General features: G+C 61.2%; 1 protein-coding gene across 7 annotated transcripts in view; it reads left to right on the top strand.

The window, feature by feature from the left end:
- ATP2B3 (ATPase plasma membrane Ca2+ transporting 3) overlaps positions 1-26,010 on the top strand; it is a 62,635-nt gene that overhangs the window by 6,313 nt on the left and 30,312 nt on the right. For 4 of the 7 annotated variants that reach the window (XM_032397420.1, XM_032397419.1, XM_032397417.1 and 1 more), the window contains exons 2-11: positions 11,726-12,078; positions 16,811-17,008; positions 17,115-17,372; positions 17,671-17,796; positions 18,403-18,528; positions 21,531-21,572; positions 23,039-23,203; positions 23,527-23,741; positions 24,385-24,627; positions 25,024-25,265. In XM_032397420.1, coding sequence (XP_032253311.1) covers positions 11,871-12,078; positions 16,811-17,008; positions 17,115-17,372; positions 17,671-17,796; positions 18,403-18,528; positions 21,531-21,572; positions 23,039-23,203; positions 23,527-23,741; positions 24,385-24,627; positions 25,024-25,265 — 1,823 coding nt within the window. In that variant the 5' untranslated portion in view covers positions 11,726-11,870. The remainder of the gene's footprint in view (positions 1-11,725; positions 12,079-16,810; positions 17,009-17,114; positions 17,373-17,670; positions 17,797-18,402; positions 18,529-21,530; positions 21,573-23,038; positions 23,204-23,526; positions 23,742-24,384; positions 24,628-25,023; positions 25,266-26,010) is intronic. The other 3 variants (XM_032397421.1, XM_032397418.1, XM_032397423.1) reach the window with 1 other exon arrangement.

The raw sequence follows: 26,010 nt of genomic DNA, 5'->3' as shown, positions 1-26,010 counted from the left end.
GGACTCAGACGACAGGGCTCTGGTCTTTTTGCTTTTCTTCGGGAGTCACGTCTCTGGCTTGCCCCAAATGCAGGAGTATTCAGAAGAGCCACCGCGGTCCGTTCTCCCCCTAAGTGGCCTGGGAACACCGCCAGTGCTTGAGCCATCCCGACCCTGGGAGTCCCTGCACGATCGCTGGCCCGGGCCTTGATGGTGGCATGGGATGTGACCGGGCAGGGAGGACCCTTCTCCACAGTCGACCAGCCTGGCAGAAAGTGCTCGGCGCCCTGGGTGCACGGCGTGGGCAAATGTATCCTGGGCCACGTTGGTGCCACCACCTGCCACGCCAGGTCCAGGGGACCTTCCCTGACACCCCTCCCCTCAATGGGCTTCAGCTCTGGTCCTCCTGGGAGAACTCAGGGGCCGAATTTCCCATCTTGGTTTGGAGCCACAGGCCTAGGAGGGAGGCGCTCGGTCCGGGGACAGGCAGTCTGGGCTCCTCGGGCTGCTGGGGTCCCTGAGCACTGCCCCGTGAGTGGGGTGGCCCCCACGGTCAGAGGAAGACTCATACCTGATTGGCCCAGCACCTGCAGCAGGACAGGAGCGTGGGGCATGGGCACAGGCGCAGGCCAGTGCAGGGTGCCCCCCACCCCACTGGTTCCTCCTTCCCGTGGCTCCCGGGTCCTCGCCGATGGGCTGTGGTGTGGGGTATGCTGAGGGGGGACACTCAGACCCCACCACATTGCTGTCACAGTTGAGGTGTCCCAACACGAGAGGGGCCCTCCTGCCTCGGCACCACCCCTCCGTCCCTCTCGGCGCCTCCTGGGCCTGCAAGATCCTTGTGGTGTCCTCTCGGGGCTTTGCAGGAAATGCCCTCTGGCTTTGTGTGCTGGGGTCCTCTGCCAGAAATAGGCTTGCAGGACCTGGCTGGGCTTGACCTCTCAGGAGATGGCAGCCAGGCCCTTGGCGACCTTCAGGTCCTGCCAGAGTCGCCGGTCGGAGCTCATAAGGGGGCTAGAGCCGAGCCTGGAAGCCTCACAGATAGCCCTACCTTTCTGTCACTCTCTCCTCTATCAGCACGTTTGGCCGCAGGTACTCCTCCAAAGTTAGCCGGGAAAGGTTGCGCGAGCAACTTTCGTGTCTGGGTCACGGAAGGCCAGCTAGACTCAACTCCCATCTTTAGTCTGAACACGTCTTCTCTGCTTCACCCAGTACTCTTGCCACTCCCCTCCCAAAGGAATGGCCAAGGCCAAGGCCTTTCCTAAGTGCTTGGAGTGACCTGCGCCTAAGTTCCCCATATGGTGATGGTCCTGGTCAGCTCTTCCTCCATGTCGTGTTGGCTCTATGGACCTGGCTCTAACCTCCAGCCAAGTTGGGTCCTACAAGGGTGGAGCCTAAGTTTGCCCACACATCTCCCCTCCCCCACCAGCGCCTGGTCTTCCAGACTCTTACGGGCCACAGGGAAGTGGGTCTCCTTCCCTGATGGTCCTCCTGGCCCCTGACCTTGACCCAATGAGTCTTCCCAAGCCTGTCTTCCCGAGGGCTTCAGCCTGATTCCAGAAACCAGATCCTCTCCCCACCAGGACCCACGATGAGGCCCCTATGGAGCCTATCCCCAGGGGGCCACGGGCGTTTCCCGGTAGTCTCCTTGTCTAGTCACCCCGGGACTGCAGTGGCCCGTGGCTGTCAGCTGCCTATAATTTCCTTAATTACCTGTCTAGGCCTTGGGTGCTTCCAGGGGCTTGCAGCTGGCTTTGGGGATTGGAAGCTGGTGGGGGGCAGACGGAGCTGGGGAGACTTGGGGGAGGATTGGGATTGGACACGCCTCATTCTGTCCCTGTGTCCTCTATGAAAGCCTAGAGGACAGGGTTCTGCTACTTCCCAAGACCCCACATGTATTTTCTCTGCCCCTTTGGGGGCTGGAGGCATGCCCCAGGGGCCAGCAGCCATGGTGTTTCAGGGTCCCCTCCCGCCTGCCACTCCTGAGACCACAGGTCAGGCCCCGCTCTGCGCCCTGCGGGCCAGGCGCGGGACCTCACTACCCGCCAACTGCTCGTGGGATAAAGCAGGAGGGGCGTGGGCCACAGTGTGCCAGACCACGAGCATGGGGGGAAGGGGCGGCTGGCTCGGGCTCCCTGCTGCAATGCAGTTCTCTCCTGATCAGCCCGCCGTAATTGGATAATTAGTGTCATTATGCTTCCTGCCCATCAGCTCTCCTCTCCTGCTCTCTCGCACTCTCCTTTCCAGCTCTCGCCTTCTCTGGCAGGAAACAAATGACTGCCTTCCGCAGGGTAGAGTTGTGACCCCCATAATGACACTTCAAGGCCCCAGCCAGAAAGGGGCTTCCGGCTTCCCTCTGGGACCCAGGGGTACCTGGTGCGCTGAGAGGCACCCGTGTGGGAGTGTGGACTTCTCTCCAGAAGCATCCTGGGGAGCCAGCTGTCCCCAAAGTGTCTAGCGTTCTCCAGGAGGGATTCGTGGCCCTGGCCAGCTTGAGGATGGCCCCAGAAATGGGGAAGCCTCTGAGCATTGCATAGGGTCAGCCCCTGACCGAGCAGAATGTTCTAGCCTCACTAGTGGAGTCTGGTTCTGACCTATGAATTCTGGGCTTCGGGGCAGGTGGAGGGCAGGTGGGCGTGGCAGAGGGAGGACTCAACAAGGGGCATTCCCTTCCTCATCTTCCCTCTGGGGAAGCAGGCACCCTGGGGACCTTGCTAGGTATGCGGGCATGGTGGCACCCTGTCCTCAGAGCTCACGCCAACCCGGCCAGCAGGAACAGTAATCCTTTTCCCAGATGCAAGAGTGGAGACCCAGAGAGCCGACTGGGACAACCAGCCCTGACTCCAGTGGCCGCACTCCCGAGACCTGAGGTTTATGGGGACAGATTTCCTGTCTAGCCACTTTGTTGAACTCTTTTAATTGGTTTTAATCATGTGTTCATTGCTTTTCTGGGGTTTCCTGGGCAGTCACTTGGCAGAGGAACAATGTAGAATTCTCTGGAGTTCATGTTTGCCTCTGCCCCTTGCCGGCTGTGTGACCTTGAGTGAGCTCTTCAACCTCTCTGTGCCTCAGCAGCCTCAGCCCTAAAGTGGGGCCGGTAGCACAGAGCAAATCAGTTACAGCGTGACTCGGTCCCGCACGGGGAACCATGTTTCGCGTAGCCCAGGGCCTTGGCATCGCCTGTGACCAGATCGTTATTCTGTCTCTCTCAGTCCTTTCACGGTTCTGTCTGCTGCTTTGGCTAGAACTTCCAGGACAGTGTCCAATACACGGAGGAGAGGGAGCCCAGCTCCGGGTCATCACGTGTCCCAGGGAGCCCATGGAAGTGTGGGCCTTTGTTAGGTCGTGGAGATGTCGGGGAGGCATGGCATCTGGTGGCATTCCTTCCCTTTAAGGTACACAACCCTGAAGTTGGCCCTATCCCCCTCTGTCCCATGTGCTGTCCCAAGTGTAGTCCAAGAGTAAGCTGTGTCCCTGTCCCTTTGCTTGAATCCCATTGGCCAGAGTTGGGAGAATGTAGTCATTTTGCTGGATGACAAGATGCCTGATTAAAAATTAAAATACAACGTTGGGAAAGAGGCACAGAAATCGGGGAATGTCTAGCAAGTCTCTGCCACAACCTCCTGGGGGTTCGTTAGCACTTCCTAAAGCCACCTTATATAAGCAGAATGCAGATGTGGAGGCCAGGCCTTCCCCAAGTGTTCTGGCTCCCTTCTGGTCTCTTCTGAGGACAGGGTGGGGCCGGCGCCTCTGAGGAAATGCACGTGGGAAGTGCGACCACGCTTCTTCCGGGTAGAGGGGCAAGAGCCGTTGGCAGGGGTCACCAGCGAGCCCAGCTTCCCAGCTTCCCTGCGTCTCTGCCACCTAATAGCTGAGGCAGGATGTGGGTGGTGCATGGTGGGGGGGGGGGGGGGGGCAAGTGGAGAATGGTCTGCTTAAGTTTCCATTTCAGATAGGGGATGCTCCTGAAAGTTAAAATTTCCATGGGCAGAACCACGGGCTCACCGTCAGTCAAAGCAGTGGGGTGCTTGCAATCACTGGACACAGAGCCAAAGGGGCGGTGAGACCTGTTTGGTTTCTCGATTGTGGTCGAATACAGAGAATGTCAAATTTACCGTCTTAACAATTTGTAAGCGTACAGCTCTGTGGCATTAAGAACATTCCTATTTTGTGCAGCCAACCCCTCCGTCCTTCCCCGGAACCTTCCCATCGTCCCAAACTGAAACTCTGCCCCCATTAGACACGGACGCCCCCTCCGTCCCCCCCCCCCGCCCCCCCCCCCGGGTCCCACTTCCTGTCTCTCTGCATCTGACTGCTCTGGGCACCTCGTAGAGGTCGGACTCTTACAGTGTCTGTCCTTTCGTGTCTGGCTTCCCTCACTCAGCGGAATGTCTTCCAGGTTCACCCGTGTTGTAGCAGGTGCCTGAATGTCCCTCCTTTTGAAGACCGAAGAACATTCCGTTGCGTGGATAGACCACATTTAGCTTTTCCATTCATCCCTCGATGGGCCCTTGGGGCTGCTTCTACCTTTCAGCTATTGGGAACCATGCTGCTACGAACATGGGTGTGCAAATCTCTCTTCAACCCCCTGCTTTCACTTCTTTTAGGTACAGACCCAGATATGGAGTTGTGTGTTTCATTCTTTGAGGGGTTGCCATACTGTTTTCCGTCACAGCTGCACCATTTTACATTGTCCCTTGGGGCTTGTTTTAACTGGAGAATTCGGGGCCCTCCCTGGAGCCACTGAAGGCAGGCTGGGCCCTGGGATCCCCGGGCAGAGGGCTTTGCAGACCCGCACAGCTACCCTCTTCTGACTATGAAGCTCCGACTGGGACTGGGCGTTTTTTAAAGTCCCCTGGTGGAAAGGGGGCCCCTTGTGTCTGGCATCCACTGCTCTAGATTCAAATACTGGGCCATGAGGTAGCCAGGGGTACCTATAGAAGCTCACCCACCTGTAGGCAGGGGCTGAATCAGGTAAACCCCACGTCCCTGCCACCTCCAGGGATCTAGACTTGTGTTTCTCCGGGTTCCAGAATCCTCCTTGGCTGGGCTCTAATTAGCAAGGACTTCCAATGCCTGGAGTCTGTGCATCTGTCTTTCTGCTGGCCTCAGATTGTCCTTCGAGTCTGGACCAGGCACTGGATGGGAAGCATCCTTTGCCCTTGCTGGCAGCCCCCCCCAGGGAGTCCCCGAGGTGGCCCTAGTGGCCTGGTTGCCGCACGACAGGCCCTCCCTGGGGGCAGCCCTGCAAGGGCAGAGGGCCGTGGACCGATGGACCGGCGGTGGACAGGGCGTGTGTGCGTGAGTTTGGGGAGAGGGTGCCGCAGGGCTGGCGGGGGGGGGCGGGGAGGGGGGCTGGCCCTTTTCTGCTCTTACTGTTTTTGCCCAAAGCTGTTCCCCGTGAGAGAGTTGCTTGGCGTGTGCACAGATTGTACCAGGAACAAGGGGGAGGAAGGAACGGAGGGGGGACTGTCCCTTTAAATCTGTTTTCTCTGTTTTATTTCCTTCTTTCTTCCCATCCTCCTCCCTCAGCTAGCACAAGTGGTGGGGCTGTGAGGGCCCAGGAGCTGCAGTGACGGTGCCTCTGAAATATTAATGAGGCTGTTCTCTGCCTCGGCTCCCCCCCTCCCAACGCTTGCTCCCTCCCTCCTCAGCTGAAGGCAGGGCTCATCCAGGGAGCCCTCTTTTCCCCTACCAGGTGGCGAGCCAAGGTGTGTCAAGCAGAGGGGAGGGGCAGGGGCTGGGCAGTAGGGAGAGGGCCTGGCAAGGGAGGGGGTGGCGTGAGAAGTCAGGGATTAAAGGGGTGCCCGGCCCCATCTGCACCTGCCTGAGATTAAAACCAGGCCCAGGGGAGGGCAGGGCTCTGCCGGTGGCGTTTCCGGAGGGCCCCTGCACCCCCTGCCCACCTGCTCCCAGCTGGCCACATCCCGCATCTGCAGGTGTGAGGGAGGCCTGGGCCAGCCTTGGGGGCCGGGGGAGGGGGAGCTCTTGCTCTTCCTCTCTCAGTTCTGTAGGGCCTGGCCTGGGTTCCAGGTGCCGGGAGGTGGGCAGAGGAGGGGACAGTTTTTTCAAGGGATCCCCACAGTGAGTCACATTGCTGAGCCATGGGTCCTTCTGGAAGGCATCCCTTCTCGGTGGGTCTGTCGGGAGTTGCCGATGGGCAGTGTGCCTCAAGGAGGGCAGTGATGGAGGGCATGTGCCCAGGTGGGCCCTCAGGCCCACATCTCTTGCCTCTGACCCTGCCTCAGACGTGACTTGGCTATGCTGGATTCTGCTCCTTTCTTGCCTTGGGCAAGCACAGGGAGAACGTTCTCGTCACCAGTTTACTGACCCCAGGGCTGAGGGCACTGTGACTTGGAAGTGATGCAGAGAGCTGGGACTTCCTGGCTTCTAGTCGGTGCTGCCAGCCAGGCTCCATCCATCCTGGGGACACATGCCCACTCCGACCCACCAATCGCACACTGGTGGTGGTGGTCAGTGGCTGCAGGGGGACTGCGTTGCCACCGTTGAGGACGGGCCGAATTCTGATGCATTGCCACCTCTGACTTGCGGGATTTTATTCTCCATTCCTTGTCCCTTTTGTCAAAGTGAGGGTGGGCAGCCCACACGGAGTAGGCAGCTGGGTAGAGCATGGGACCAGGCCCCCTGGGGGAGCACAAGGCTTCTCTCTCCTGGCAGCCAAGGCGCTAAGCTGCTCCAGGTGTCATGGCTCTCCTCAGGAACACGAAAAGCAGGGCCAGGAGGTCTGGGATCATCGAGCCTCCCTGAGCCTCAGTTTCTGCATCTGTGAAATGGACAGCTGTGTTCTTGCCCCTTGCTTATGAGGTACAGTGAGGGAAGCATCTGGAGTGAGGTCCCCAGAGAAGGGAGCCTGGGAACAGAGGTGCCCCCACCTCATTCAGGAAGCTCCTGGTTTCCTAGTGGGTGGTGGACTGCCCAGGGCCTTGGTGGAGGAGGTCAAGGAGGCAAAGTGGGAGATCCGGGCAGATTAGGTTAGAGGTACGGGGAGATCCCCCGAAACCTGATTAGAAGTGGCCGGGGAGGGCAGGTACAAAGGGGACGAGGCTTTCTCGTCAGATCAATGTGAGTCACTGGGCCTGGGGACAGTTGTGTGACAGGCCTGAACTTGGGTGACCCGTCACAGATCTCTACGCTAGCCGCCCCACGGTGCCGGGATGGAGCAAATATCAGAAGGCGTGAGTCCCTCTCTGTGGAGGTTTGTAATTCAATTAAGCCAATTAAGGTCTGAAAGATGAAAGAGTACCAAAATGGTACGTTCCCTGCACTTTTAGTGCCTACAAACCGTTCTAGGCAGCCAGCCCAGGCCAAAAAGTCTCTGTCAGGCCTGCAGAACTGATAGGCCTGGTCATTTCTGTTCTTGGCCATTCCAGTGATGGCCACTGTCCTTATTCAGAATGAGGGAGGCAATTGCCGAGGCTTACAGAGAACCCAGAAAAACAGTAGTATATGCCATTTGGTCTCTACAGCAGCCAACAGTCACGCAAGACAGACTGATTTAACTGATGGCTCCTGTCTGCCCTGTTGCCTATAGAGTGAATGAAGATGAAGAAGGTTAGCATGAGCAGTCTTTGACTAGAGGGGCCGCCCAGACCTGGGTGAAGCCCCGGGGCACACTGAGAGTGACCTGCTGGGGGTGAAGGCATTCCTGCCCTTCATACCTGTGCCCTTCCTCGTGCTCTCCAGGATGGCGATCCCCCATTAAAAAAAAAAAAAAAAAAAAAAAATGGCTCCCAGCTCTTCCTTGGCCAGCCAGGCCTCTGTTCACTCACTCCTCCAGACCCCCATCCCCACCCAGGGCTGACCGTGTGGTGGACTACTTGCCAGTTCAATAACCACGTATCTCAAAAAGCTTGCGACCCCGAGAGTGGGGAAGACATGCTCACAGGTCACTGCAATGCTGAGCAGAGTGGAATAGGGACAGTCGCCAGATTACAGACTCAGCAGCGATCAATTCTGGCAGAGACTTTGTGGAGAAAGTTCCACTTGAATTGCCACTCAAATTTGTCAGAGGTCATCAGGTGGAGGGAGGACAGAAGGGTGTGCGGGCCAGGGTACGACTGGCGCGCTCGGGGCTGGCGAGGCCGTGCGCTGGGGCAAGGCGCCTGGTGCCGCGGGCACACGGGCGTGCGGTCCCGGCGGAAACAGGATGTGTGGCTTCCCAGAAGCCAGTGCAGTTTGGAGGCAGAGAGAGCGGCAGCACCTGAACCAGGGGAAGTGGTGACCCAGAGCAGGGTGGTGACAAGCTGCCCAACTGGAGACATGGGGCCTGTTTGGCGGGGGGCTGAGGTGGAGGGAGCAGGCCCAGCTGCGGGCGGGGTGCGGAAGTGCAGAGGAGTGGCAGGGCCAGCTGAGAGGCCGTGGCGAGGGCAGGAGTGCTCTGCGTCCCGCAGAAGGTCAGGCCTTGCCTCCCTGCCCAGTTCCCTTACCATGAGTCACCACAGGCCCAGTGGGCCGCAGTGATGACAGCACACCAATTAGGAGCAGCTCAAGGACCTTGTGTGGCTGTCTGGGCCACTGCTGTTGCTTAATCGAGGGCAGGGCCACACTGGGGGCAGGAGGAGGGAACAGGAGGGGAGGACAGAGCTCACCTTCAGTGGGCCCTGTTTTGTGGGGCGGGGGGGGAGAGGGCTGTGCCTCGGGGGTGAGCAGGTGTATGAAGGTGTCACCTCCACCAGGATGCACTGCTGTCTCCCAGCATCTGCCCCTGAGCCCGTCCAACTCTGGACCATTCACTCTGTCACCCCCTGGAGCCCTCGAATGCCACCTGGGTGGAGTTGGGCACCTTCCAAACGAGCCTTCTCTAAGTGGGTGTAGAGGCCAAAAAGATAAAAGGTTCCAAAGGAACAAAATCATTCATCTGGCTTCCCTTTTAGAAGGAACCCCGGGGAGTCCCTAGGCAGCTCTGGGGGGGCCATACAGGCACATAGCCGGTCCCCGGGGCCCTGGGACCGAAGTGGAAGGTCTGGAATGCAGGCCACTGGCCTCCCTGCCAGAGACATCAGAGCCTGGCGTGAGTGCCGGGCCATTCCCCTCAGCCTGGGAGAAGGGGCCCACTGGCTGGGGCTGACATGGCATGGGGACTCTGCTCAGGGACAATTGCCTCACAGTTTTGCTAAATGCCCCCCACGCCCCCCCATCCCCGCCTGCACTCACACCTCACACGGCCCATTGGTTGGTCTTCTCTCAGCAGCCCTGTCTGCCTGGGGCCTACTCACAGACGGATCTGTGCCTACTAGGGGGCTGAAACCAATGCTTACACAGATGAACCAGACCCTGTCCCTCCCGTCCAGCGGCCAATGGGCTAGAGGGCTGGGGACACGGAGCCCAACGCTGCGACTTTCCCCCAGGTTGCCACATATTGGGAAGGGAGAGGCATGGTAGCGGGGTGAGAGAAAGGAGGGGAGAAGGTGCGCCCAGCCGGGGCACTGTCCTGAGCAACAGTCTGGAGTCGGGGAAAGAACCTGGCGGGAACAAAGGCATGGGGTGCGGGCAACAGGCAAGGCCACCTAGGGAGGTCCGAAGTCGCCATTGCGGCCTCCAGGGCCTCCTGAAATGGCCTCTGTTTCCTGGGCCGGCGAACTGGAGAGTGATTGCTACTGCGCCCACCCAGGTGAGTGGGGTGCTTTCGCAGAGCGCCCCAGAAAGAGCCCACTCTGCCTTACATGCCATGAAAATGAAAGCTTCACTTCCTTCAAGTTCTGGGCACTCTGCGGCCCCACACATCCCTGAGCTCGGGGCTGGCCTGCGTCGCCTCTGCCCTCACCCCCACGGACAGGATGGCCCACCGACTGATTGCAGCCCCTCCCTCACGTCCTGGCTTCTGCCCCTCCAGTCTGTCCTCACCCAGCAGCCTTCTGCTTGGTGATGGCCCATGTCACTTGGGGCCCCATGGGATCTGCAGCCCCTCGCTCCCACCAACCTGTCCCGTTACCTGCCTTCTCCCTCATCTCAGAGCACTCTTCCCTCCAGAAGAATGGCTCACTTTTCTCAAATGTGCCCCTTCCAAGAGGCCTTCCCTGACCCCCACCCCCAGTGAAACCACATTCTCCATCAACTCTCTCACCTGCTGGGTATGCGTCTCCCAGCCAGAGAGCACAAGAATCCATTCAGTCCTGTCACCTCTCTGTCCCCAGCATGGACGGCCAGTGCGGACACATAGTAGATGCTCAGTAAGGATTTGTCAGATGGCAAACTGGAAGGACGGGCAGTGGGAAGATGCGTGGGAGTGGAGAGGACAGTGCATTCTCGTCTACCATTTTGTTCCCACATCTTCCGGCAGTGAAGGCTGCTCCATGTGGAAAGAGTCTAGAGGATTAACACTTAGGTGCCCAAACTTATAAAATGTGGACCGCTTTGGATGGGCATTTTCTGGGGTGCCTCTCTGCGTCTCCGACTTCACGGGCGGGAACTGCCCTAGGTACGTGTGCGTCCAGAGGAACTAAGTGTTCTGAGGCCTACGTGTTCTGAGGCCCCTCGGGGCTGTGGGCATAGGGGAATGGCCCTTTTCTCCCAGAGGCCCTGGTCTTGTCCCCTGAGGGCCGTGGCACAGCCCTGCTGCCGAGTCTGCTGGGCTCCGAGGAAGAGGTGGGCGCTCTCCTGAGAGCAAAGGCCACAGGGCTCGGGGCTACTGTGTTCCCATGGACAGTTCTAATCAGAAACCTGGATCAGCGGCCAAGTTCTGCTTCCAAGAAGATCCTTCTGAGCCCAAAGCCTCCCCAAAGGCGAAGGACTGGGCCCAATTGAGCCATGCCATCAGGAAGCCTCTTGCTGCCATGAAGGCCCAGGCCATGTGCACCGAGACTAGTTCAGTCGTGGGAGTTTGACCTTTGGGGGTGCTTCCACTCATGCTCTCAGGATGTGTGTATGTGCTGGGCAGCTCCTGAATCCATCATCTGGAGGGAGAGCGGATGGCACCGTGCTGTGGGGCAGGGTGATGGGGAGTCGCCAGCGACCTGTGGCTGCTTTCTGCTTTCTCCTATGTGCCCCCCCCCGCCACCTCTCCCCTTCTCCTCCCTTTATCCCCTCCTTCCCTCCATTCCCTCTCTCCCTTCCCGCTCCTGCCCTCCTTCTCCCCCCTTACTCCCTCCCTCCAGGCCACCTCCCTTCCTTGCCCCAGCCCCCCAGGTGCCCTCAGGGCAGCAGAGACACCCTGCACACTAAGCCTTGACCTGGCTCCCAGCTGGCCCTGTCCATGGCTTGGCCTGCTCCCCGGACCCCCGTGCAGCCCGAGCCTGAAACCGTGAGCCACAGAGGCTGAGCCAGAAGACCGGTGGGCCAGTCCTAATCAGGCAAGAGCAGGGAGCACGATGGAGTGGACGAGCTTGCACTCAAGGTGGGGCACGGACATGGGGAGAATTGTGGCACAGAGGACCCACCCACCCGTGCCACCGTTCAACCCCGACACATCGCCTCTGCTTCGGTGTGGGTTCCGAGACAGATTGCTGGTGCTGGCGGCAGCCGATCCCTTCCAGGAGACAGTAACGCTTCCCCCTTCCCCACCTCAGCAAGTCCTCCTGCCTTGGGTGCTCATGCTGGGCAGGACTAGGGGATGGCCTGGCAGGTGGGCCTGGCAGGGCATGAGGGCCACTGGCCCAGGCTCGGAGGTGAGTTTTGCAATCAGCAGCTCATGGCTCACACTGAGTGCAGATCTGCAGAGAATGTTCTGGAAGAGTGGACCTTGGTTTTGTCTCAACTTTGCCCCTGGCTTCTTCTCACCTCTCCCCAGGTGTCCGTGCTCAGCCACTTCCCCGCTGCAGCTCCCTCCACGACACCTCACCCAGGCACTGGGACCTGCGGTGGCCGCCTGCCCCGAGCCGAGGCTGCACCTGTGAAGAGGTCGGGCACCCTGTCCCCCCGGCACGACAGGCAGGATGGGCGACATGGCCAACAGTTCCATCGAGTTCCACCCCAAGCCCCAGCAGCAGCGGGAGGCCCCCCACGCGGGCGGCTTTGGGTGCACCCTGGCTGAGCTGCGTGCCCTCATGGAGCTCCGAGGGGCTGAGGCTCTGCAGAAGGTCCAGGAAGCCTACGGGGATGTCAGTGGGCTCTGCAGGAGGCTGAAGACCTCGCCCACAGAGGGTAAGGCCGCATGTGCGCCAGGCACGTAGGGTCATGGGCCATCTGACACCCCCCCCCCCAGTCTTCAAGGGGCATCCTGAGGATGTTCCGTCCCCCCCAGGGAGGGCCTGGTCAAGGGCTGGGTGGTGCTTCCTAGAGGCGCTCTTGACCCTGACTGTGCTCATGACCACGGTAGCCATCCCGCCCCCCGCCCCCCCACCCCCGGCAGGAGATGCTCTGTGCGCGGTGAGGAGGTCATCCTCTGGGTAACCTTGGGTCCTCGAGGAGCTGTGGCCCGATCCCCTCCATAATCAGCAGCTCCCTGCTCTCGCCTCTTTGGATTAAACAGAAATGGAGTGACAGAGAAGGGGAAGGAAGGGGACAGCGCGGTGTCGGCATGCACATGCGGGCTGGGCTGCCACCTGAAACCCCCGAAGCTCTTCTGAGCAACCGGGTGGGACAGCCTCCCCGCCTCCCAGCACGGAGGAGGAGGAAGGCAGGGCCCCTGTCTGTATGTCCCAGGTTCCGTGTGTGCTCAGCCCTACGTCCAGGAAGAGGAGGCAGGTGTGCGGGGCACAGGCCCTCGGAGGGCTTGGGTTGCAGGGAGCCTCTCTCTGGAAAGCGAGGGGAGCGGAGTGCTGAGTGGAGGTGCCGCTGGCCACAGGCCGTCCCAGAGAAGTACAAGCCCGAGGCAGTAGAGATCTGAGGAGAGCTGCTGCAGGGAGCCTTAGGGAGGCTGAGGAACGTCCTCTAGAAGGTTCCAGAGGTAGAGGCCCGACTGCCATCTTGGGTTCCTGCCTCTGCCCTGTAGCCCTTTCCCCCTGCTCTGGAGGCAAAACTCTGCCCTACCCTGCACCGGCCTTCCCCAGTCCTGCCTGCTGGGTCTGCTGGGAGGCTGGGACCACCAGGAGCCAGGCTTGGCCCCAGATTCCAGGAGTTCGAGTGTTTTCTGGCCCAGCTGGCACCTCCCTGGCAGGACTGCTAGGGCCGTCCCAGCCCGGCGCCAGGCCTGTTCTCAGCCAGCGCTGGTTGATCTCATCAGCTCGCATCTGAGCTGTCACACCTTCGTGTACCCAGGGCTCTGGCCATCACCCTTGTCCCCAGCTCCCTGGCCCCATCCGTCTGTGGGGGGCACATGGGCTGGAGCAGGGGGTGGAGACGGCCCACCCAGGACGTGGTGGGCCCAAGGGCTGAGTGAGAGGGTGCCCACCCAGCCAGGTCAGGAACTCCAAGCCTAAGTGGCCTTCCCACGGTTACCTGGGTCTCTCTTGCTCTGTGCTCTAAAGGGACCCAGCCTGCTGTGTTGTGTTATCGGGGCAGATGGCTTGGCTCAGGGCCAGAGGGATCTCTCTCCTTCCCTCCTCCTTACCCCCCCACCAGGATTTGGGGCTAGGGGGGAGGCTGGGGTGGAGGGCCATTTAGCCACAAGGGCTCTGGCCTCTCCCAGATAAAAGGAAGCAGATGGGCTTCAGCTGGCAGTTCTTTCCTCTGCCTGTCAGGCCTTGTTAAATATTTAAAATGTCAAGGCCCCTGGGAACCTGCCTGATTCGGCCACAGCGGCTCTGGAGCTTGCCCGGTGCCTGTGGAGGGGCGGGCATGGAGAAGGGCAAGTGCCCAGGTGGGTGGCCAGGCCGCAAGAGAGAGAGCCAGCCAGGCCTGATCTGCCTCCTGAAGAATGAGCACTGTGAGGACTACCCCTCCCCTTTCCAAGCCCAGGAGCCCTGGCCCCCAGCACACCTGCTGACTTGGCCCTGGAGTGCTCACCCAGATGGCCCCACTCCTGCCCAGACACAGTGGCCTCAGCTTTGGACCCCTCTCAAAGCTGCACCCCAGGCCCCACATCAATCCCCTGGCAAGGTGTGCTGGCAGACTGGTGCTTTGGGGAGGGTGGGGAGCCTGGGGAGGTGCGTGGTGTACTGGGGGAGGAGATTTTGCCTGTTCCTGGCAAGAAGCACATCAATGGGCCCAGCCTTTGTAGCTATCCAAGAGGCTTCCAGAAGCCAGGGAACCTGGGTCTTGGGCCAAGCTCAGTGGTAAACCCACTGGAGGGACCCAGGTCCCAGCCCTTCCCCTGTCTGGCCTTTACCAGGAGTCATGGAAAGGAGAGCGCGGATTATCCAGGAACCGCACGATGTGGTCCTAATCCAATTCTGATGGCATCTGGCCTCTGCTCTGGGTAGGGCGCTCATCTGTGTCCATGCCAACCAGCCGGCCCCTGCCCCAGCACTTTGGACCTGGGCCACTGTTGGGGGCCTGCTGGTCAAGCACATGCTTGAAACGAGAGGGGCCGCAGCTACCTTCTGGCCCCCACATGAGTACCTGAGCAGCTGTCGAGACCCCAGAGCCTGACAGGAAGGCCACAGCCTCGGGCTGGTGTAGGGCAAGGGCCTACATCAAGGGCAGCTCAAGGCCAAGGAACAGGCTGACGGTGGGAGGGAGGGAGAGAGGGAGGAGAGAGGGAGGAAGGAATGGAGCCAGCTCACTCCTGGGGAAGGGGCCCCAAGGGTCTGGCTTCCCTTGGGGATAAGCTGGCATGTGGGGGTGAGGCAGGCAGGATGCAGACTTAGGGTGCCGTGGGGACCCTTGCCCTTTCTCAGGCAGGGATCGTGGAAACCCTGGGTGTCTGGGAGAGCCTCCCTAGTACTGACCCCACATGTCATATGTCTTACAGCTTAAAGACACAGGCCTCAGTCAGGAGTGGGGCACAAGCCCTGAGCTAGGACCCCAGCCCCTAGGACCTGAGGTCCTGAGCTTCTCGCAGACACCCAACTGGAAAGTTGCAGCCTCCAGAAACTTGAGCCCCGGCAGGGCCCAGGCACCATGAGGCCCCGGGGAGAAGGGCAGGGACAGCTGCAGCTCGGCTAGGTGGGGGGCACAGCGTGTGATCATCGCCCAGCTGGGGAGATGGGCCAGGGCTGTGCCGGCTGTGGGCTTTGGCTCTTGTCAGGCCCTCCACCTCAGGTGGGCCCCCTCTGCCTCTCCCCCAAAGCCATATTTCCCTGCCTAGTGGACACCCACTGTCCTTCCTCCCAAGTCCGTCTGCGCTCCACTTAGCACTTCCTTGCTCTCAAGTCGCCTGGGGGCCAGGTCCTGTGTGCCTTCCCAAGCCAGCTGGCAGCACCCCATAGGCTGGGGACCCCGACCCCCCATCTGCCCTGCCGGCTTGCTCCCTGCCCCCTCAGGAGGCCAAAGGAGTTGGCCGTGCCTGGGAACTGCAAGCCACCATCTGTCCACTAGGTGTCAGTGTGGGGCTGGACACTTGAGGGACAGGCCTAGAAGGAAGCAGCATCCTGAGGCCTGAGGGCTGAGGGCAGGCCCAGGGGACTGTGTCCCGTCTGCCAGCCTCAGGGGTAGGTGGCCAAGTGGGTATCTGGCCTTGGAAGGAGGTGGCCTGGATGTCAGTCCCACATAGAAGCTTCTGGTAGCTTCAGGCATGGGCCTGAGGGGACTCACGCTCTAGAGGCGGAGGCCCAGCAGGCTCAGTGCAGGCCTGGGTAGGAAGTGGGTTGTCCCAAGGATGAGAAGTAAGGTAAGGGCCCAGCTTCCACATGCCAGAGCTCACCCCTTTGTGGGTGGTGATTCTGAGTCCTTCATCCCAGCCCCGACACAGTAGCTCGTCTGGGATGTGGAGGGGGCCTCCCAGGGCTCTGAAACTACTGGTCAGGCCCCTGTCAACCCCTCAGCCCTCCTTCACCGTGCTTCATCTGCTCCGGCCACAAGGGGTCCCCACTGGGACTGGCTTCCTCATCCTTTACCCTTCTTGTCCTCTGCCTGGTGGCCAGGGGACGCCGCGGCATCAGCAGGAATCACTGACAATCCCGTTAACCTTATAGATGGTTCACCAACTGCCGTGTATGCAGCCCCATAGGTGCCCACGTCCCATCCCTGCCCTTCATTGTGACCCCCAGCTCAGACCTCAAGGTTGGCACCGCTGTGGGGTCTAGGGAAAGCATTAGGAAGGAGCCAGCTGTCTCCGGAGGGCTGGCCATGAGAACACAGGGCTGGGGATGGTTCCTATGCACCTCCTAAGTGCCGTGGGGGCCAGGCCCATGCTCAGGTCTTTGGGCTGCTAGAGCCGACCCTGCCCCAGGTCCTGTCAGATGATGAAGGCTCTGTGTCCCGCACACACAGTTTGACCACGCCCCTCTCTTGGTGGCTTAGCGTCTGTGAGGCTGCTGTCATCCTGACCTGGGGTCAGGTGCACAGGGAAGCAGGGGAGTCCTGGGCTGCCCACAAGAGCTCCAACTCATGGGTGCGAGGCCCTCTCCCTCCCTGGCCTCGGTTTCCTCCTCTGGACCCTGGAGGGATGGTATGAGCACGTCGGCCCACTCACAGCCCCTGTGCCCTCCAGCCCAGTCTCGTACCAAGCCCTGCACCCCTGGGAGAGCCTTGGCAGTCTCTTCTCCTGTCTCCAGATGACACTTGGCCATCCCTGGCCCAGCTGGGTCCCCTCTGCCCACCCCCCATGTAGGGTGTTACTGCATCCCTCCCCATCTGCCCTTTGAAGGGACCCAACATAGCCCATGGACGTCCCTGGGCCTATCCGGGGGAGGACCCGGCCCTTCGGCATGCTAGGGGCCCCACTGTGTGGTGGCAGAGTGTCCCAGGCCAGTGCAGGTCGGCCTTCCAGGGGCTTTCAGGCTGGAGGGCGGGGCGGGCGCTGTGGCCGAGCAGGGCAGGAAGGGGCAGGGCCTCGCGCGGCTGCTCTCCCATCCTCTTCCGTGTCCCTGCTCTCCGTCCCTGCACCACACAGGCCTGGCCAACAATGCCAATGACTTAGAGAAGCGCAGGCAGATCTACGGGCAGAACTTTATCCCTCCCAAGCAGCCCAAGACCTTCCTGCAGCTGGTGTGGGAGGCCCTGCAGGACGTGACCCTGATCATCCTGGAGGTGGCTGCCATTGTCTCCCTGGGCCTTTCATTCTATGCGCCGCCGGGGGAGGAGAGCGAAGGTGAGCAGGGGAGGGCCCGACAGGAGGGACGGAACGGGACCTGAGCCGAGGGGCAACGGCGTGACTCTCCTGCCACCCCATCCTTCCCTGCTGTCCTCGGGCACAGCATGCGGGAATGTGTCAGCTGGGGCAGAAGACGAAGGGGAGGCCGAGGCAGGCTGGATCGAGGGAGCCGCCATCCTGTTGTCGGTCACCTGCGTGGTGCTGGTCACGGCCTTCAATGACTGGAGCAAGGAGAGGCAGTTCCGGGGCCTGCAGAGCCGCATCGAGCAGGAACAGAGGTTCTCGGTCATCCGGGATGGCCAGCTGCTGCAGGTCCCCGTGGCCGCACTCGTGGTGGGAGACATTGCCCAGGTCAAGTACGGTGAGTGCACGCAGTGCAGGCCTGCCCCTGCCTCGCCCCAGGAGCATGTGGGCCTTCACCTGCGGGGGGGGGGGGGTGTGTGCAGGGGCTGAAGGGAGGGGCTCAGGCTGGAGACAGAGCCCCAGGAGGGCAGGATGACAGGGCTGGGGTGGGTGAGTCCTCCCCAGAAAGGAGGAGACTGAAAGAAGAGGGCCCCACACCCTAGGTTCGAGACCTCTCCTGGGGCAGGGGGGAGGCAGCAGGGAGGAAGGCTACCTGGACCCACAGCCTGTGGTTCCGGCTGCCTGGCTGGCCTTAGGAGACCTGCTGCCTGCTGATGGCGTGCTCATCCAAGGCAATGACCTCAAGATCGATGAGAGCTCCCTGACCGGCGAGTCAGACCACGTGCGCAAATCAGCTGACAAAGACCCCATGCTGCTCTCAGGTGAGGCCTCTGGGCACTGGCCAGGCGGTGGGGAGGCCAGGATGCAGGCTGACACTGCCCCCTGGGCCAGCTCAGCACTGAAGAGCCTCGGAGGCCGCTTGGGCTGGCCATCCCCTCAACCGGGGGCCTCCTGAGCAGCCCTTCTGGTCAGAGAGGCGGAAGATTTTGCCCCCCCAGAGGCCAGAGCAGCCTGTGGGAGGCATGACAGTGGCAGCTCAGCCACTGGGAAAGGAAATAGGTACTCCAAGCCCCAAAGGGCCCCTGATATCCTGCCGAAAGCCCCCAGAGGGGTCAGCATAGTGCTGTGCTCCTCCCCAGCCCAGACACTCAAGAAGAGCCAGTGGGGGTAGTGTTCCCTTTCCAGAAGGTTTTGGCTCAGCCCAGTGTTTATCCCAGTGGCAAATGCAGCATGCAACAGGACAGAGAGGCCGGGGGCCCCAGGTGGGCCCTGGGAGGCCTCAGCCTAGGCTTAGGGTCAACATAGCCTCCAGGGGCCTCCAGACACTGAGTCCCTGCTTCTGGGATTCCTGCGAGAGAACCTGTAGGTGTTCAGCATGCCTCCCACCAGAGGTGCAAATCTCCGTCTTGGTTCCTCTGTGTTGCCAGGTACTCATGTCATGGAAGGTTCTGGAAGAATGGTGGTGACTGCCGTTGGTGTGAACTCCCAGACAGGCATCATCTTTACCTTGCTCGGAGCCGGTGGAGAGGAAGAGGAGAAGAAAGATAAGAAAGGTAAGGAAACAGTGACCTCCAGTTCCCAGCGCCAACGAGGGGCTGACCCTGTCTCTGTGCAGCCCGCTCTTCCTTCTTTCATCCCCTGCTGGCCTAATCCCCTACTCCAGCTCCAGCTCCAGGGAGAGCCAGCCCTCGGGGGTGGGAGGCTATACCCTCTCTTCTGATTCCTTTCGGGGACCCCTCTTCTGGGGCCAGCAGGTCGGGGGCCCCTCATTTCTGTGTAAGGCCAGCCTCCCTCAGGCAGCCATTCCCCAAAGGCTTTGGGAAGTGTGTGCCAGGGTGGGGGAAGTGCCCTGCCTGGGTAGGAATGGGGTTGGAGGGGCAGGGGCAGACCACCTTGGCTTGGGAGAGTGCTTCGGGGACCTTGTGCCCACCCTTGGGTGCGCTCATTCCCCATGGTAAGGTACTGAGGGCCCCACCAACATGGCAGCCAGGGAAATGTGGGTCATACAGCCAGGGGTAGACGGTTCCCAGGCAGAATGGACTGGACTCCCCAGAGGATGTCCAGGGCCAGAGGAAGCTGGGATGGGATGGGGGCCCTCACCCCAAAGGAAAACAGTGTCAAGGGACAGATGTGTTCTGAGAGCCCAGCTCTGTAGCCACCCTGGCCTCCCTGGCACGTGGCCATCCTGCTGCCTCCTCTTGCCGCTGCTCTGAGCCCCAGGCACGGCCAGTGTCTCCTCCAGTCCTCAGGGCAGGTCTTACAAAACTACGGAGCAGTCCTCGGCGCCACCCCCACACCAGGGTCCCAGTCCCAGAGTCAGGACCCCGTTATCTTCTTTGATTCAGGCCTGCACCAGCTCACGACTCACCTTGCACTAACCTGGGTCTCCCCTCAGGCTGCTCCTGCAGTCCAATCAGGTGGGAGCAGAATTTTCTAGATGTGTGCCTCTGAGAGAACTCACTCGGGTCCACTAGAAGTACAGAGAACCCGCACGTGTGGGGAAAGCGTGTGCTGAAAGCCTGCAGCCACCAGCCCCACCTCACTCAGGGCCCCTAGACCCAGAAAACAGGCAACAAGGGGGCAGGTCGGCATAAGGAAGGATGTGCTAGTGTCCCCAGCCCTAGGCTACCCTGCTCCTGGAGGCAGTGAGAGAGAGGAGACAGATGACCAGCTATTGCCTAGAAGCTTCCATTGGCCCTGTCCACCTTTGCCACACCAAGTCTCCTCTCCCTGCCGGGCTCAGCCTAACTGCTGTCCACGGTGAGCACAGTAGGGTCCCTAGGCAGGCATGCGGGTGGGTAGGCCAGCCCTGGGCCTCCGTCGGGGCTGTGCCGGAGTCCCCAGCCCTCTGTCCGGGGAAGCCTAGCTGACTGCCTGGTGTTCCTCCGCCGTGATGGCTGGCTGGCAGGGTGCTCCTTCTCCCCTCCAGCTCTGTCCCTTAAATGTCGGTGGTCTTCAGGACTGGGTTCTGGGCTCCTCCTCTCCAACCTGGACAAAACCCCGCCAGTGCCCCCCCCCGGTCCCTCCCCGGCTCTGGCTCCCCCTCTACTAGGCTGAGCTACTTAGGAGTCAGAGGGGGCACTTCACCAGTGGGCTTCCTGGAGGAGGGGAACCCTGAGGGGGGCCCCGGAGGGGAGCAGAGCTGGCAAGGCTCTGGGGAGGGGCAGCAGCACCCACAATTCCCCACCAAGGTCTCAGCCCAAGGCCCAGTCAGTGCAGTGGCCACACCCAGCGCCTCACCCCTGCCCTCGTCCTCACCCTCGCTGCCGCTCAACCCCGTCTGTCAGCCCCGTGCTCCCAGTCCACCTGCTGCCCTCCGACCTGTTTTTTGCCTTTTGGCCTTAACTCCTAGTCATCTCTCTACTTGGGGTGTCCTCCTTCCCCCCCTTCCCCTCCCTCGGCTTCTGTCTTCCTCTTCCTGTAGTGCTCATCCCACACCTCCCTCCCTCCTCCAGAGGCCTCCCTGGGCCCTATCTGCAGCCTCTGTCCCCAGAGTTTTCAGCAGCGACTCCTCACTGTGCCGTCTACGGGTGTCTCCTCTGCCCCCAGAAATCTCCTTCCCCTCTGAACCTCCCCACCCTCACAGAGGGACCAACCTACACCCCACCCCAGCTGGAGGGGACCCCCTCCCCCCTCCCTGGGACCCCCAGACTAGATCCCACTGCCTAGGAGCCAGCTGGCACCCTGTCTGCGTTCCTGGACCCCCAGTGACGTGAGCTGACAAGTCAGCACACAAGCCCCCTCCTGCCCCAGGTCGGTCATTTCTGGATCCTGGGCCAGCAGTGGTGTGGCTCCGAAAAGAGCTCCTTGACCTGATGCCCCACCCATGATGCCCTGGGAAAGATGAGGCCAGAGGAGCTGGGTGCAGAGCCTGACCCCAAGCACAGTGCTGGACTCACCGCCTTGGAAGCCGCTCACTGCCACAGGCCCCAACACCCGGCTGCACGTTCATGAATGGCCACCCCCCACAGGTCCACCTGGGGCCCAGCGCATTCCGCGCCCCTGTCCTCCCTCCAGTGCTAGGTGCCCAGCACCCAGGTGGGCACCGGAAGCTGGCAGGTTTCTAGAGTCTCGCTCCTTTGTCCCTCCAAAGCCCTCATAGAGCTAACTGCTGACCTCTAGGCCAGTGGGGGCGAGGGACCACCGAGGTAAACGGCTGGTGCTGCTTCTGGGGACAATGCACATCGCAGCTCGGGGGCCCTGCTCAAGGTGGCAGAGCTGGGACCAGACACCCGGCCGCTCTAACTCCCCATGGTGGTAGCCTTTTTGGAAACCTCCCACTGCTGGCCATGCATGACCCACGGTTTGTCCAGGGCTGGCTTTGAGGGTTCGCTGGAGGGCTGGGGCCTCGGTCCGGAAGCCCAGAGTGTGGCGCCCATTTGCCAAGAGGTGGTCACAGGGCATCAGAGGATGCCTGGGGGGTCTGGAGCCCTCCCCTGCTCCCCGCTTTCCACCGTGCTCTCTGGCCTCGCTGTCTGTGTCCCCCTTGTCCTGTGTGCCAGGACCGTGTGGATGTTCTCAAGTCTTCGTGTCTGTCATTCCTCTTCCGTTGTAGGCAAGCAGCAGGATGGGGCGATGGAGAGTAGCCAGACCAAAGGTAATGCGCGCCCTGTGCTCAGGGTGGGGTGGCGGAGGGCGTGGCAAGGGTGGGGGGCCGCCCGCCTCAGTTGCAGGAGAGTGGGGCCGGGGGTGCTCATCTACAGACCCTGCCAGAAGTCCGCAGAGATCACCGGTGAGCGGGCTTCCTGGTGAGGACACTGAGGCTCAGGCCCGTGGGTGTCCCAGTTCAGCTGGACCTTTGAGGCAGGGTGACTGGGTGGCCACCTGACGCCTGCTCTCCTCTCAGCCCGATGCCTGGTAGGTGCTGTTACTCCGTGATGGGCTGAGGGTTGTCAGTGGTCAGGTGCAGGTGCTGGGGCTGCAAAGGTAGGTAAAGTGTGGTCCCGGCTGTCAGGAAGGTCACAGTGCAGAGACGCAGACCCAGGGGCAAGACTCAAGTGCAGTGTGGGACCCGGGGACCCAGAGACCAAGACAGGCTCAGACAAGGCAACTGGAGGTCAGAGGATAGCTAAGGGGGGGTCAGGGGGCCGGCCCGATGGCTGTGGTCCCAGGCAATCGCGGGGGCACACGGCTGGAGTGGCCCAGCTGGGCGGGGGATTGAGGACCACCGAGGCCGTGGGTTCTGGCTTGAGGCCCCTGGGGAAAAGAAGCCATCGGTGAGTGGTCTCAGGCAGCCGAGGGGAGAAGGCTCGGGTGACGGAGAAGGATGAGTGGTGGGGTCGGGCGCCCCCTCCACGTGGGGGATGGACAGGATTACACAGGGTGCAGTTGGAGACTCCACAGTCTTCGGAGTGTGTGAGGTGACAAGTGACAGAAGAGGGGTGGGCGGTATGCCACGACCACGTCGGGGCAGCATGAAGGGTGCCGGACCCACTGGGGGAGCCGTGAGGGGGCCACCTGTTCCAGACCGAAAGCCAAGAGGCAGCTAGAGGAGAGTAGCGAAGGCCCCGTGAGGAGAGAGAGGTGCAAGCCTGCCCAGGGGCGCGCGCATGGTGAGCTGGGGCCCTGATGGAAGTCAAGGCACCCGCTCGAGAGGCGGCTGGGAGAGCAGACAGCCTAAGCAGGGAGCAGGGGAGAAGAGTGCAGGGGCTCCTAGGCCTCCTGAGGAGAGCAGGGAGGCGTCTAGGACACCAGTGGGCCAGTGGGTCAGCTCAAGGTTCTGGAACGTTCCCTGGGCCCCAGGCCTCTGCTGTCAGGTATCAAGATTTGGAGCCTTATGGGACTGGCCACCCTGTCTGTGTGCCCAAGTTACTCGTGCTTGTGTCTGTCCTCCTTTCCCCTGAGAGGCCCCGAGAGAACCGTGTCTGCCCTGGCCAGGACGGCACTGCAGCCTCCCACCCATATCAGGAGGGCCTGGGCCTGCTGAGGGGAGAGGAGGGGAGGAGAGAGCCCCGCGGAAGTCAGAGAACCCCGCAGAGCCCTGTTTCCTCTCATAGAGCGTGAAAGCCCCTTGTAGCTGCCACCTGGGCCCTAACCTTGGCTGTGGGGTTCCTCTGTGTGCAGCTAAGAAGCAGGACGGGGCAGTTGCCATGGAAATGCAGCCCCTGAAGAGCGCGGAGGGCGGGGAGATGGAGGAACGGGAGAAGAAGAAAGCCAGCGTACCCAAGAAGGAGAAGTCGGTCCTGCAGGGCAAGCTCACCAAGCTGGCCGTGCAGATCGGGAAAGCAGGTGGGGCCACCACTGGGCGCAGACGCCGGGCTCCCGGGCGCCGGGCCGGGCTCTGGAAAGCAAGTGGGAGTGGGAAAGGGGTGTTACAGGCCGTGTGGGCCAGGCAGCCAGGGGACCCACCCGGGGCCGGCAGTGGCCATCAGGGTCTGCTGCGGTCCCCAGTCAGGGAGCACAGGTTCCAAATGTCTGCAAGGCTGGGCCAGGGGAGTGGCGCCCCTGCCTCAGCCTCCCTTACGTCTGCCTCGCTCTTGCTCTCTCCCTCCCGCCCCCCGCTCCCTCCCCATCCCGCCCCCACCGTCTGCGGCTCCTGTGGCCCCCGGCAGGACTGGTCATGTCTGCCATCACTGTCATCATCCTGGTCCTCTACTTTGTGATTGAGACCTTCGTCGTCGACGGCCGGGTGTGGCTGGCGGAGTGCACGCCCGTCTATGTGCAGTACTTTGTGAAGTTTTTCATCATCGGCGTCACTGTGCTGGTTGTGGCCGTCCCGGAGGGCCTGCCTCTGGCTGTCACCATCTCCTTAGCTTACTCTGTCAAGGTAATAATAATACACGCGATAGGAAGGAGAATCCCTTGATGCCAGGATACAGACCCGGAAACTGGACTTGGAAGCCGTTAAGCAACTTGGCGTGACAAGGACTGGAGAAAATCTGGGATCAGTCAGGGGAAGTGGCGGGGGGGGGGCTGCTGAGCAGGGGAGCAGTGAGATGAGCTGGAAAGCAGGCAGGCGGTGGGATAGACCTGGCGTCTGCAGGATGAGGGCGGTAAGTTGAGGGTGCTGGCGTCACTTGCAGAAGTGGGTGCGGGGGGCAAATGGGTGATCAGGAGAGGGCTGAGGACACTGGGGGACAGTGGGCGGCAGGCGGCTGACACTGGGGCTGATGTGAGAGGGGGCCACGGGAGGCCCCAGGCGAGCTCCGGGGAGAGCGGCTGCCCAGAGTTGACCGCTTGGCCCGTCTGATGAGAGGCCTCCCACCCTGCGGCCCCCCAAGCGGCGCCTCTGGGCGCTGCTGTCAGCCCGTCAGCCCGGGGGTGAGGGCGTGTGCCAGCTGACTGAGGCCCCCTGGCAGGGCCGAGCAGAGTCGCACATGCCATGCTGACGACCTCTTGCTCCCCTACCCCGTGGGCCAAGCTTTCCGAGGACAGCTGGTGACCCAAGCCCCCATCCCTGCCCTTTACAGAAAATGATGAGGGACAACAACCTGGTCCGTCACCTGGATGCCTGTGAGACCATGGGAAACGCCACCGCCATCTGCTCGGACAAGACGGGCACACTCACCACCAACCGTATGACCGTGGTCCAGTCCTACCTCGGGGACACCCACTACAAAGAGGTTCCAGCCCCCAGCACCCTGACCCCCAAGATCCTCGACCTCCTGGTCCACGCCATCTCCATCAACAGTGCCTACACCACCAAAATACTAGTGAGCAGAGAGGGGGCCGCAGGCTGGGCCAAGCTGGGGCGGCATGGAGGAAGGGGGCCAGGCCAGAGATTGCCGCCGAGCTGTCACCAGGGCCTCTCTCGGCTCCCTTAAGAACCTTTGGTCAGAGCTGCAGGGGTCTGTGGGATGCTGGTCGGCCTCCACCTCATCTCTGGACTCCTGTCCTGGCTGCTGGGCAGGACCTGCAGCTTCTGGAAACCCTTCCAAGCCCAGTGCATGGTGGCAATCCTGCCCATCTAGTCCCCGTGGAGGCCGTCCCCGGCTCCCAGCCACCACACCCTAGAGACAAGGTGGCCACAGCCAGGCGGGGGGCCCTGGGCGCAGCAAGGAGGGTAGACTCGGGCCCCCTGTGCCATGCTGCTTCTCCTTGCCTCATAGCCTCCAGAGAAGGAAGGCGGTCTCCCCCGCCAAGTGGGCAACAAGACCGAGTGTGCTCTGCTGGGCTTTGTCCTGGACCTGAAGCGGGACTTCCAGCCTGTGCGGGAGCAGATTCCAGAAGATAAGCTTTACAAAGTCTACACCTTCAACTCGGTCCGCAAGTCCATGAGCACGGTCATCCGCATGCCTGACGGCGGCTTCCGCCTCTTCAGCAAGGGCGCCTCGGAGATCCTGCTGAAAAAGTGAGCGGGCCACGAGGGCCAGCCTAAGGGCAGGTGCCCCGGAGGCTGGCGGCCAGCCACACAATGCGGGGTTCCAGGGTCACTATCGCAGTAAAGTAGACGTAACGTCAAATTGGCCACGTTAATCCCTTGAAAACGTACTGTGCGGCGGCACTGAGCATGTTCCCAGAGTTGTGCGCTGTCGCCGCGCTTGCAGAACGTTCTCATCACCCCCCAAAGGAAACCCTGTCCCCATTAAACAGCCACTCCCACCTCCCTTCCCCAGCCCCTGACAGCTACTCATCTCCTTTCTCCGTGGATGTGCCTGTCATGGAATCATACAACGGATGGCTTTTACTGTGCATAACGTTGTCCAGGCTCATCCACGTCGTAGCGCAGATTGGTGCTTCATTCCTTCTTGTGGCAGAATAATATTCCACGAACAGACCACGCTTTCTGTATCTGTTCATCCTTTGACAGTCCCTTGGCTTGTTCCCACCTTTTGGCTCCTGTGAACCATGCTGCCATGAACATGGGTGTGCATGTTTTTGTTTGAATACATGTTCTCAGTACTCTTGGGCATATTCCTAGGAGCGGAAGTGCTGGGTCCTATGGGAGCATAGTCTCACTTTTTCAAGGCACGAGGGCTCCTGCTTCTCCTCATTCTCACCAGCATGCGTTAATCTGTTTATTATTACGATGACGATGATGATGATGGTTATAGCCATCCTAGGAGATGCGAACTGGGACCTCACGGCGGTTGTGT

Source organism: Phoca vitulina, unplaced genomic scaffold, assembly GCF_004348235.1.
Source record: "Phoca vitulina isolate PV1807 unplaced genomic scaffold, GSC_HSeal_1.0 scaffold99, whole genome shotgun sequence".
In the NCBI taxonomy this organism is placed as follows: Eukaryota; Metazoa; Chordata; class Mammalia; order Carnivora; family Phocidae; genus Phoca; species Phoca vitulina.
Note: the sequence above shows the minus strand (reverse complement) of the source record. Positions and strands in the feature narration are given on the sequence as shown.